We start from the raw sequence: 12,905 nt of genomic DNA on the forward strand, positions 1-12,905 counted from the left end.
GTGTGTGTTTGTTCCCCACCGTGGTTGTATTATTTCAACCTAATATGTCTTATAATAGGCTGTTTATTTTTCTAATGCTGTTATTCATGTCATGTGTCATGGGCACAGGGAAGGAAAGAGTGATCCAGCAAACATGAAGTCCAGCTGCAAGTGACACAAAATCCTTAAAGGAAGTTTCAAAATTCATAAGCTGCCCCAGTCCTAAGTCCAACAGCAGCTGTGCATGAAGTTCAAAATACTAAGAAATAATATGCACAACGTTCATAAACATACAGTTCATTCATTTGAAAGCAATTTTAACTAAATAAAAGGTTTAAATGTCACATGTTATTCCTGTGCCCAAGGACAGTTAAGTCTGTATTATCTGTCTTAAAGCTAGAAATCAGAGAATCCCCAAATCCTCCACATACAACACAAGGGCACTGACTTTGTTCTGTGTCAACAGTTGTGTAATCCATTAAAATATCGATTAAATGTCATAAGTGACTAATGAAAATGTTGATTGCACTTTTTAATTGAACCCCCCACATTAAGAGCTAATGAGTGCAAGTGATGAACTAATACAGTAGATAAACAGACTCTGTAAGTATAAACCTGCAAATGTCATATTCTAAAAACGCCAAAGGCTTGTTTTCATCAGTCAGGCTACTGAAGTTATAAAGCTGAAATTACTTTGAGCCACTGTGAGAAATGCATTACCTCACTAACCCAATAATCTACAGTAGCTGTGTAGTGCACATCCTAAAAGGTCTCATCCAGATTTTAAATTGGACATCAGGTTTAAGATATAAAACACTCTTTGGTGTGAGAAATTAGACAAACATTTTCAGGCCTCACAGCTTCAGAGCCCCAGTCATTGTTATAGAACAAACCAGGATGACATTGCACATTTTAAGGTTCTCCCTTTGGTTTCTAGCTTTAGAGGATAGTGCAGCATGTTCACAAATATTCACGAAACTGTTCTGGGGCACAGGAATAAGAAATTCAATTCATAAACCCAACCAACAAACAAATAAAGTATCCTAACAGATGGTATTGTATTATTAAGGGATACAATATTTAATGTGTGATATAGATACATACAGATCACATATTTGAAAAAATTTGATCACATATCTGAAAATAATTCATCTATATATTGATAGATACTGTATATATAGAGAGAAATAGTGGGGTCTAAAAGTCTGAAACAACTTTCTCATTTACTTCCATTAACAGCTAAAAGCAAAGTTTGGTCAATGATGTGTATGATCATCATTAATTATTGTTATAAAAAGTAAATGAGTGTGTTTTCTTATCTTATCCATCAGAGATATTCACTTGTCAACAGTGAATGTTGAACAACTGAATTTACGAGATTTCCCTGAATGCAGCAAGTGACAGACACGCGCAACTGCACGAGCGTTATTTTGAATTTTACTTTAAAAAGAAAAAATCGATAACCACCTCCAAACTGTATCGATTGTTCTCATATTAACAATGAACTAACAGACAGTCCGTGTTGTCGTCTGTTAGCTGAATGAATATATGACATATTTAACTTCTGTGTCTTGTAAGTAGATGTTAGCTAACGATTTAAAACCCCCACCGTTAGCTATTTAATACAGTGGCAGTTATTTGGCGGTTAGCTTACCTGCTAACTTAATCTTTAGCTTTGTGTTTGCTAGTTAGCCCAGTAGCACTCGTTGGATAAACACTGTGATGTTGAATTGAATGGCCGGGTGGGGTGAAGTAGTTATATTATTAACTAGCGTTAATCAAACTAGTCATGATGGTTTTACTTATCTAAGACAGAAATGTTATTAGCAGCATCAAGTTAGTCACTGTGCAAATTTCACCTTTTTGTTACACTGCTAATTTCTATTAGCTGTGTAACCAAGAAGATGGCATTATTATTAAATGTAGCTAAGTTCACAGTCATAGGTTATTATCAGCCTACATGATCAATAACAAGGTCAATACTTTCAGGTTAAAAACAACACTTAAAACAACAATGTGTATTCCTGACCATCAGCTGGGCCCGTTTTGCTAGCTAAGCTAATGGTTTATAACAAACCAATGTTTTGGTAATCATCAGTTTAAAGTGATGCTTTATAGGCCTATTTTTGTGCAAACTATACTGTATCAATCAGATGAAAGAAACTAATTGGTGTAATTATATTTGCAGTAACATTACTTCATGATGAAAGAAGCAACAATGGCAGGAAACCTGATTCAAACAGAAGTAAACAAGAGGGCAGTGAACAACCAAAGCCCTGTACAGACAACATCCCAAGAGGTAAGTAGTAGTAGTAGCTGCTAATAGCCCCCTGATGTCCTAGTCTAGTAAAGTATATATGTGAAAAAATATTACACTTTGTAATCCACATACATCCAAATGTTATTTTTCTTTCAGTAAGATGACAATGATCATGTTTTTTTTAAAGTAAAAAGAAAACCAAAGTCCAACAAAACAATAAATGGTCAAAGTAGTGTTTGTGTTGGAAATGCATTTTTATTATTGAGATTTTGACTTCAGATAGGTAGATATAAATCATTTTTTAGTACAGCCAGTCTTTTCCCCCATTGAAATAGATTGAACAAACACCTGCAAAAGAAAAATCTCCACCTAAAAAGAAAAAACCGCCTTGCAAACCATCCACTTTGAAGTCAGGAGATTTATTTGACGCTACAGCTGCAGGTATGTGCACCGTCATACTGCCAGTTACACAAATTATTGTTGCAATGGAGAATTACATTCTAGCCTACAGAGAAATATAACACTGTTAGGTTGTGTTTATGCATACTTTTTCATACGTCTTATTTACACCTGAACTAATGAGAGAAGCAACAAACAAGCTGCTTTCAGGCTGCTAGCCACATGAGCAACAGGTCACAGGAAGTTAGAACGAAGGTACCCATAAACTCAAGAGGTGTGAAACAAGAACAGAATATGTGGCAAGTGTCATGAATGTGGTCGTCTTGTAAACACATGCTGTGAAATGACCAAGACACATTGTGGCTGATGTATGTTTGCTTTTCTTTGCTCCTCTGATTGAAATATTCAGAATCACACAGTCCAGGTTTGTCCTGGTTCTGCACCTTTGAACTGCTGCTCAGTGGCCACGCCTAGTTTTTGGTAGAATATTGAAAAAAAAGTATAATGGACAAATAATGTAGTCAAACAAAATGGGGATTCATTCTGATTGTCGAGCTAGGATGTTTTCACCATTGAATGAAATATGATATGCTTTCTGTCACAGGTGGCAGCAGAGAGGTCAGCATGCTGCTTTCAAAACTTGCTGCAGTGGTAAGGTAGGTCGTATTTAAACAACTACATTTAAGTGACTTTAAGTTGTATACTTGCTTAATCTACTTTTGATTATCAATTATGCTTAAAAACTTGAAAAAATATTCCCCAAAAATGTTGAGGTTAGGTGCTGGTTCATCATATTTAGACATCAAGTAAAGGGGGAGAAATCAGATCACTAATAAATCTAAACCAAATGGCTATTTTAAAATCTATGCAGTAAATAGATTTTGGCTTTTTGCTGAAGAGAGGAAACTGTGATGAAAACTCAGGAACTCAGTTCTAATGACTTCACTGATCCCCTCATTAGTCACATTTCTTACTGATGACTACATTGAAATGAATGCCAACAAAGTAAACAAAATGTTTGCAGGTTTGCAGACTTGAACACATGAATATTGCAATTCTGCACATAGTTAAGTCGCTCGTTCTCATCAGTAAAACTACCCACCAGCTCAGTAACAATAGTCTTCAGGTGTGAGCACTTATTCTTCTAAAATACACAGTTTTCATTGAAGAAGCATGTGCTTGGTTTTTTTAGCTATTATATCTTCATTTTTGCACAACTGTATTATCAGTATTAATGGTTTGTTTCAGTGAGAGAGCTGAAGCTGATACGGCACAGATGAAAGAGCTGGAGGGCATTTTGACAGAAGCTCGAAACCTGGAGTCCTTCCTGAAAGAGAAGAAAAAGCACCTGAAGCAAACGTTAGCTCTGATTTCTGATAAACTTCTGGGTTAAACTGTCGCCAACATGATGAAACATGTCACAGTCCATTTTACTCAGGAATTGTTTTCTGTTGTCAACAGTTTTGTGTACACGTGCTCTCTGCAGTTCATGTGTTAGTCATATTAAGTAATACGTGCCACGCTTTATATACTATATACTAATATATGTTTACTGTTATAAACTTGCTGAGTTATGAGTTTGAGTAAGAACTCATTTAGAATAGGATTGTATTTATTCCTCCTCAAATCTCAACACACTCAATGCCATTATTTTTTAAAGAATACTTAAAGTTCAGTGTTCACCAGTGTATGTATAATTGTTAATAATTAAAGTGCCTATCAAGTAAAAATATTTTTATGCCACCATCATTTGGTAACTAATATAAAAGGTTAACACGCACACACCAAATAGAAAACACAAATGGCAACTATGAAAGAACAGAAGCTGCACAGACCGAGATCCATGACTAAAACAATTTTGGAGAAACCTTTGTTGCACTTCAGTGTTTCCATGTGTTCTCTGCTCTCAATATATTCATTTTCAGTAGGTGGCCAGCAGAGAGTGCTATTGAGCCACGTTCCAGGTTGCCTCAGCCTCAATAATTGAAATTAAGAAGTACTTAAAAATATCTAGAAGACGTAAGCTCATGATGCTGTGAAGTTAAGGTTTGTTCTGTAAATATTTTAGTATGATATCAGTGTCTGCCAAACATTTGATAAGTGTTTGTGTTACATGAACTGAGCTAATGGAAACATTATTACAAGGAGGAGATGAATGCACATATGATGTTAAAGTGGAGATTTTTATTCAGAGGATATTTAGGGTTTTATTCATGTATTAGGAAATGCACATTTTCTTTAATCCATGCATTATTAATTCATTATATCAACATAGCTCACTCCAACATGTGGGTCAAGTCTCCCATCAGTTTCTGGTTCTTACAAAATAGTATTTATAGACTAGCAGGAATGCATATAAAAAAACAATACTTTTTTTTTTTTGTATTTTTATTTCTAAATATTTTTATATTTCTTTTTTTTTGTCTTAAACTCTAAATGCACTTGAAAACAATGGTTTAAATGGTTGAAAATATAGAAAAAAAGCAACTTATTTACAACAATATTTCTAACACACTGGAAATTTTTCTTTTTCTTGATAACAATCCAAGAAAACTATACATTCATATCGGTGCAGAGAGACCTCTAAAACTGCATGTATGAAGACACAAACAAAAGATAGTATTTACATTATAGAACATCTGCCACGACCTCTGTTTATTCATGTGAGGTCCCAGTTGGGTTCGTCCTCACACGTCTATGCTGTGGCGTTGAATGTCCCATGGAAACCGTAGGGGATGTTGACAGGCACCGCAGCCCGGCCCAGCTCCTCGAACGTCTTGGCATCTAAAACCAGAAGGAATGTGCTCTTGTCCTGGAAATAGTGAAGACAAGAGGCAAAGAATTACTCACTGTTTTAAGATTTCCACATTCCAGTTATCAGCTGTTTGCATTTCAAAATTAAATTTTACACACTTGATATATTCAAGTGTATTCAAAATGAGCTTCTGTAAATATAGAAATATTTCTCCTTGGTTCTGGTACAGTATAGTTTCCCCAAATCCTACATTGTCCTCCCAGCTCACTGCACAGAGAGCTGGGAGGAAATTAATTAACAAAATAATGATGTGTGACCGTGGATTTCCTTTCCCTGAGGTACAGACAAACAATCCCCCTTGTCCAAAATCTTTGACTGAACCCGACCGACCTTATTTGGAGTGATGACAACAGACAAGACGACACCATCGTCCTCCTCTGTGGCATTAGGGGCGGGTACGAAGACTGGTTCAGAGGGATAAAGACCGGGTTGTTCCCACACCTGTGAGAAAATAGCGACTCATGAGTCTTACAGTTTGGCTTCAAATTTGATTGATTGATTGATTTTGCTGTTCTGTAACAGCTGGAAACATCTGCGGGACTCACCTTCATGTGTTTCCCCTGGAGGTCCATCTTGATCAGCGTGTCTCCTACGAGGTGTCTGAAGCCACAGCCGTAGAAGTAGCGGTAGGGGCGGGTGTTGTACTTGCCGTAATTGATCTGAGGGAACTCCAGACCACCGTATTGATGAAGATCCTCTCTGTGGAGGTCCTCATGGGTACAGAACACCTGCAACGAGAGAAAAATGAGAGAAAAAGCAACGTGAGGTAATGAGACCTGGAGAAAACTGGCAGTCAGAGAAACTACAGTTTGTTGTACACCAAGAAAGGCGCAATGATACAACAAACATACTTCCTTTTAGATGACAAAGTGGTGGTGAGAAACTTCCATTGGCTGCTTCACAATAAAAACTACCTGATACATCACTGGTGTAACACTAAATGTGAAACAGCAGAACTTTCTGTTTGTGTTAGCAATAAATTAATAACAACCCTGAACCACAAAGCTGGTATCAGTCAGATAAAATCATACTGATTCCTGTGAATCCCTCGTGCAGGAACGCAAAGTGAATGTGACATGGGATGGCAGCAATCAAATCTTCTGTAATAATCATCTATACTGGAGAGATAATTGTTGAATATAAATACATAGAATGTATATTACAAAAAAAAAATGCTGACCATAAATAGTATCAAAAATGGGTTTGATTTTCATGACATCAAAATCCATTTTGTGGTAAAATTAAATTAAACCTTAAAAAAAAAATCATTAAAATAACATCCCAAGTTTAAGAAGAAGTGTATAGTTTCTAAATTATATCATTATGGCATTTAATGAATTAGTGCCAAACAGCAGCAAACAGAGACAATCCTGTGTGAAATACTGTGAGGTAGTGTATGTGCAATTTCATACTCATTAATAGTATGAGTATGAAACAAGTGAGGAACTATACAACACAGTATATGTATTCAAAAGTATGTGGTGATGTGGAAAGCATGAACATGTCTGTTCAAATTTAATTGATCATAGCAGAAGTTATCTCAGGAAACCTTTCATAAAGAGCAGGTCTAGACTGTACGTAGGTCAGAAACTGCGTATCCCTTCTCTAAGTGGTAAGTGGTACTATTTTATCAGCCAAAGTTACTTAATGTTCATCCGTGCTATCAGCAAGAGCCGGCATCAATTTTCTTTTTTTTTACTACACACCTGACTTCCACAGTTTCCTGTGTGTTGCATGCTTGTGGATCATGTTGGCAGTTTACCTTGTTCTTGGAAATTCTCACAGAAGTGGCTGTGCTGTTGGGCCCGTTCAGGTTCTGGTTATAGGGTGTATCGTTGTCCACGTTGAGAGGCAGAACGAAACGCCTGGGGAACACTCTACACAAGGTGTTATACACCTGACGAGGAAATATGAAGCTTTTTAGCAAACCAGCAAACGTTCGACTGAACAGAAAGCACCTACTGCATCAGGAAAAGTCATGGAAGGTACACCTTGTCAGGTAGTGACTTTTAACTTGCTTACCTCATCAAGTGCTTCTCCGGACTTGCGCAGGTTCTGGACGTTGTAGTTAGCGATCGCCTGTCCATCATCTGAAGCGCACATATCTAAGATCAAGAAGCCGTCTTCCTCGTAAGCGTTGATCTGGTGGAAGGTTGACAGTGGCTTGGCGAAATACTTGATGGAGCTCAACTGAAACACAAGATTGAACAGGGGAATGAAAGCAACCCACGTTTGTTTTATATACATTACAAACCTAGTGAACAGACTGTATTTACGAGGACTCGGGGTCCGGGTTAGAGCTTTACCTTCCCAGTCTGCTTGTGGATCAAGTGGAAGATCGTGTTGAGTTTTGGGTCCCAGAAAAAGCCGTCGCTGATGCTCTTTCCTCTCAGCTTTCCTGTCACAATCTTCAACAGGTCCATTTTGATGGGCTGCTCAATGAACACCACGTAGTTCTCAGACATTGCTGTGATGGATTGAGAAGATCATATTAGTATCTATTCAAAGTTCTGAACGAGAGTTGAGGTATTAGATATAAAATACCTTTTGATTGAGTAATCATTTCAGTCTTTTATCAAGCAAAAATAGTGAAGAAATGCCTCAATTTCTCAGGTTCCAGCTCCTCTTGCTGCTTCTCTTTTGCATATATCATAGTAAACTGAATATCATTAGGTTGCGGACTATTGATCAGACATTTGAAGATGGCACCTTGCCCTCCGGAGAGCTGCGATAGCAATAGATTCACTATTTTCTTGACATTTCACAGGTGAAATTCGGGGATTGTTATGCCAACCAGTTACGACTAAATGTTTAATATTTGAAACTGAATTTATTAATGTGAATCGGTCACATCTATCCGGCATCTTAATAAGCTTAGTAAATTTACACATGAACAGCGAATCTTGCTCATATGAATGGATGTATAGTCAAGGCTAAAGGGTCAAAGCAGTGAGGGCTTTGGTTTGAGCACCAGAACCTTTTACTCACCAAAGCTGTGGTAATAGGAGGGTTTGGTCTTGTCCACCGAGGGAATGGAGCACAGCACTGTGACTCCCTCCAGGGTTTCTTCTGCTGTTTTCTTGGTGGAAGGCACTCGGATGATGTTGTAGTACGCTCCTGTCAGCACAGATACGGTTAGTTTCTTGCTAAAGGTCATCAGAGTGACCCTTACTCTTCAGGTTCCCATGAAGCTGTGTGAACAAACGGAGTTGATGCTTCTAAAATACCTTTCGAGGTGTAGGAGTTCCCCATGTTGTACGTTGTTCCATCAGGCTCGGTGTGAGGGTGCGCAGTGGCTCCATTGACAGCAATGAATTTGCTCCAGTCCACCTTACAGGAACAAATACATGAGTGCAAAGATAGATCTAGACTTTGTTTAACAATTTATTTTCTCTTTCTTTGACTGATCCAGCAGCTGAGTGATACTGTGCTCATTTATGACTTTCTTGTGCAAAGCAGCAGACCAATAAAACAAACTGCTGTGCACAGCTATGCTTCTGAAGAAATATCAACTACAAACTCACGCTGTACAACTACATTCAACATCGTGTTACCTTTTTGGTCGTCTCCAGTGTCTCAGGGTCCACCTTGTGCATGACATTGGTCTCCGTGCTGACATAATAATCACCTTTGTAGGTCACAAAGCTCACATTGGCATTATCTGTGGGCTCTAGAGAGGAGGGAGATGTTGCCAAAGTTAATAGCTTTTCATGCCTCTGAATATGTGGAAGTAAACTGTAAACTGTCTCTTATTAACTGCGTTAAAAGATTCGTCACGATAAGAGACTCACTCGGAAGTTCAAATCTTGACAGGAAGCGCTGGAAGAAGTTTTTACAGGGGTCCGGCATGGTGATGGTCCCAAACTCACACACTGCAATGCGGTTGTGCTCCTTGTTGGCTTGGTAACTGTCACTGGACAGGAAGCGGCTTTTGTAAGTCACCTGACCATTCGATATTTTGAACTGGTGCAGGAGAGCCATACCGTCGAACCAGTGGTTGAACCTGATGAGAGTGGAGGGAAGAGGAGAGAGGAGTCATCTTTGTGCAGCAGATGTATCAAGTCAAGTCAAGACAATTTTTATCCAAATAAGCCCAACATTTCAAATCACAAATGTTCTCAAATGCACTCACTTATGGTTCCCGATCTCGAACTTCCCAGGCCCATTTCTCAAGAAGCTCCCGTCGATCCATTCTGGGATTCTGCCGGTGATGTTGGTGCTGATGGGCTCGGGGGTGTCCTCCACCGAGCTCACAAGCTTCTCAATGGAAGGCAGACCGTGCACATCTGTGAAGTGGTTGATGTGCTTCCTGGACTTGGATTTTTTCAGTTCTACAGAAAAAAAAAGTTAGCAAATGTTCCATGATTTTCTTCACACAAAACAAAGGATGTTATTATCAATTGATTGAATATCTGATGTGAAGTTGAATTGTGCGTAGCTGGTCAGATCTTTACCTGCGGTATTGTTCTGTTGATGAGTGATGGTATCCATGGCTGTAGCTTTATCTCTTGAGTATGTAGCAGTGTCGAAGGCCTGCACACTTGTCCTGTGGTGCTGCTGTTTCTCCAAGACTTTATATTGTCCTCCTGGTTGTCACACCCCCTTGAAACAGTCAGATAATTAGGCAAGCACACAGCGATTTCATTCTTATGTAAGCCTTCACAAAACAGAAGTACTCTGTGATCACAAGATAATGGTAACTTATTCATTGATAATCACTTGATCTTACTGACAAGTACCAAAATCACCGTGGCAGCATTCATCAGTTTTTGAAAGCAGCTCTTTATTTCACAAAGTCATTACTTCATTTTTTTTTTTAAAGTGTGCATGCAGATGTGTCGGGATGAGGGAAAACAGATGAACTTGGATGAGTAGTTGGGAGGGAGGAAGAAGCACATGCACCATCCGCCTGTTTTTGTTTTTGCAAACTTCTATTTCTGGAATAATTGAAGCATTTGGGGATTTTTTTTTTCTTTGTACTTTTGAATTTATATGGAACACGAGTGAAATCAGTGCCTGATATCTGCTTGTCGCTCAGTACAATTAATCTATCTATATCACCCAGAGAGGTGTACTAAGGGTTTTATGGTTGCACTGGGGGCAGTGAAAGGTGGATCAGCACGAGAGATGCTCTTTGTGTTTCCTCACAAAGGTTGCAGAAGTGCAGGTCAGATTCCTGCAGAATCTAAATTGCTCATATAGACAAGAGGGTTATTACTCAACTAAGGAGTCAGGAGTTCATGGGGGAATCGTGTCTTTGATCAATCAAAAGATATTTCATACATTTTCACTGGGGAAAAAAAGTGAAGTAGGTCTGAAATCTTTACTACTTCATATATTCAATATGGCTGTCTTGACAAGTTGACAGCTCCAACTGTTGAAAAGTGGATCAGAATGGGTTTACAAGCCAGTTCATGTTCAATATTTTCCCTTCATGTTTTTTACTTAACAAGACAGAACCTCCTCCAAGCTGGAAGCACATGCATCATAGAGCTTTATCAGCTCCCACTTTGCGTTATCTATATGAACGCCAATGAACATTGTATAGTATAGGTGAAACTAAGGGCAGGTGATTGTGCGGCAGTACAGTAATATATAACATTAACCTTCAGGAAAAAGAGAAATAGCACAGACACTGTATCACACAGCAAACACCATCAACAATCAGACAGTTAATCTCATTATTGAATTCATCTGAAGGGGTTTGGACCAAGTTTGGCTGAATAATTTCAAAGCAACAATAAATAACATACAACATAATGTATGTGAACTTTATACTCCTCTACTGATAGCGGATGAATTTTAGCACAGCTACATAAGAGTGGTAGTAATTTCTAGGATTCATCGAGAGCTAAAAATCACTCACATCACACAATCTGTCTGTGAAAGTTCTCATTCGTCCAGGTCATTGTTATCTCTTTTTTCGAATTAAATCGAAGGCAACTGGACTTGTATTTGTCTGTGGAAGACGTTTCGCCTCTTATCCAAGCGGCTTCATCAGTTCTTATGTATTGGTCTCTCTAGTCCGCACTAGTCTGAGAAAGAGACATCACACAATCCTCTAAATGAGTTGCTTTGTCGATAGAAGTTCAGGAGAACACCTTCAAGTTTAAGATTATTTATTAGTTTCAACCATAAAAATACAGCTAAATAAAATGGACGCTTATGGTGCCCATCTGGAAATATCATTGTAGGATGAGTTTTGGCCTTTAGAATTAATCACATTTTCACATTATAGACAATTATAGATAAAATAGATGCCATCAGATTAGTCTCCAACTTTTTCCTTGTTTCCGGTCTTTATGCTAAGCTAAGTTGTAGCTTGTAATATGTTATGTGATGACCCTGATGTAGGTCTACAAAAGTGCTGCTGGAGTTTTGACCTCTTTAGACTTTTTCTTCTCTCCACCCACCTTGTGTATGTAGATAGGGGAAGTTGTGCCAGAACCTGCTTTACTTCTCATGGTATCAGTCTTCTCACCTTAATCTCCACAATTGTGCAAGTGAGCATTTTCCCAAAAGACGTCGAACTATCGCCTTGCAAAACATTTATTAGTTTTATTTAATCTTGTTTCTGAACTGATGAAGTCAACTTTCCAACGTTGAATCAGTACATATCATTGCATCCTCAGTTCCCTCTCAAGATAGGTAAAGTATCTGAATGAGGAAACATCAGTGTAACTTCCCCATGTTTGTGCCTTGGCCTAGTTTCAGATCCTATAACTTGAATATAAATAGTGAATTCATTTTACCGTCCCTACATCTAGGAAATTCCCACAAGAACAACTTGTGCCCAACAGCAGTCTCATCACTGAATATAGATTGAACGCAATTAGTAAAGCATATTTGAAGCTGTTGTGTGTCACTGCTTGAAAATCACCTCAATAACCTTGTAAATGCTTTTTTTTCTGCTTGTTTGATAAGGATGAGGAAATGTGTAATATAGAGGGATCAGAAAAAAAACTGGAAGATCATTCACAGACATATTTGTGTTTTAGTCAGATCTCTGCACATGGTAAACAGATGGAAGGAGGAAGTTGTGTTTCCTCAAGTGCATAGCAGCAGTTTTATTTTTTAACACTTGATTTACGAATATAATAATAATAATAATAATAATGATTATAATGAACTTTTTTGTGCAGCACTTTTCAAAAAACAAGTTTACAAAGTGCTTCACAGACATAAAAAAACAAAAACAAAAACAAAAAAAGCTATTTTGTTCTTTTCTATGATACATTTAGGACATTACCTCAAAATACCCACTGTAGCATGATGGGGAACAAAGAGCAGCCTGTGTCTGTCGACTGGAGCTGAAGAATGACAGCTGATGGAAACATGCAGCAAAAAAAATAGCTGAAACCACAGCACCAACACCAACAATCAGCTCCTTGTTGGTTAATAATAACCCAGGATCCATATTGCTGCACAATATTGTCACAGAAGGTTTTTCAG

General features: G+C 38.1%; 1 protein-coding gene and 1 long non-coding RNA gene across 2 annotated transcripts; one reads left to right on the top strand and one right to left on the bottom strand.

Annotated features, from left to right (window-relative positions):
- Positions 1-1,382: 1,382 nt before the first annotated feature.
- Positions 1,383-2,663, top strand: LOC130167399 (uncharacterized). The gene is made up of 3 exons (XR_008827290.1): positions 1,383-1,552; positions 2,168-2,278; positions 2,575-2,663. It is a non-coding gene; the product is annotated as an uncharacterized LOC130167399 (long non-coding RNA).
- Positions 2,664-5,107: 2,444 nt separating this feature from the next.
- Positions 5,108-9,456, bottom strand: LOC130167994 (carotenoid-cleaving dioxygenase, mitochondrial-like). The gene is made up of 10 exons (XM_056374552.1): positions 9,245-9,456; positions 9,008-9,123; positions 8,681-8,783; positions 8,442-8,570; positions 7,760-7,920; positions 7,476-7,643; positions 7,216-7,350; positions 5,999-6,181; positions 5,784-5,894; positions 5,108-5,450 (listed from the first exon to the last, which is right to left on the bottom strand). Exons 1-10 carry the CDS (start codon positions 9,432-9,434, stop codon positions 5,334-5,336), a joined length of 1,413 nt encoding a protein of 470 aa, XP_056230527.1. The 5' UTR covers positions 9,435-9,456; the 3' UTR covers positions 5,108-5,333.
- Positions 9,457-12,905: the final 3,449 nt, after the last annotated feature.

The sequence above is a fragment of the Seriola aureovittata genome, chromosome 4, assembly GCF_021018895.1.
Source record: "Seriola aureovittata isolate HTS-2021-v1 ecotype China chromosome 4, ASM2101889v1, whole genome shotgun sequence".
Taxonomy (NCBI): domain Eukaryota; kingdom Metazoa; phylum Chordata; class Actinopteri; order Carangiformes; family Carangidae; genus Seriola; species Seriola aureovittata.

Bases quoted from the DNA above. Each gene is read 5' to 3' on its own strand.
- LOC130167994 (XM_056374552.1), bottom strand. From the start codon at position 9,434: ATGGCTCTCCTGCACCAGTTCAAAATATCGAATGGTCAGGTGACTTAC. The intron at 7,921-8,441 runs GTGAGTAAAAGG...AATCCATCACAG, and splicing joins CTCCTATTACCACAGCTTTG to CAATGTCTGAGAACTACGTG. The intron at 5,895-5,998 runs GTGAGTCCCGCA...ATTTTCTCACAG, and splicing joins TCCAGGGGAAACACATGAAG to GTGTGGGAACAACCCGGTCT.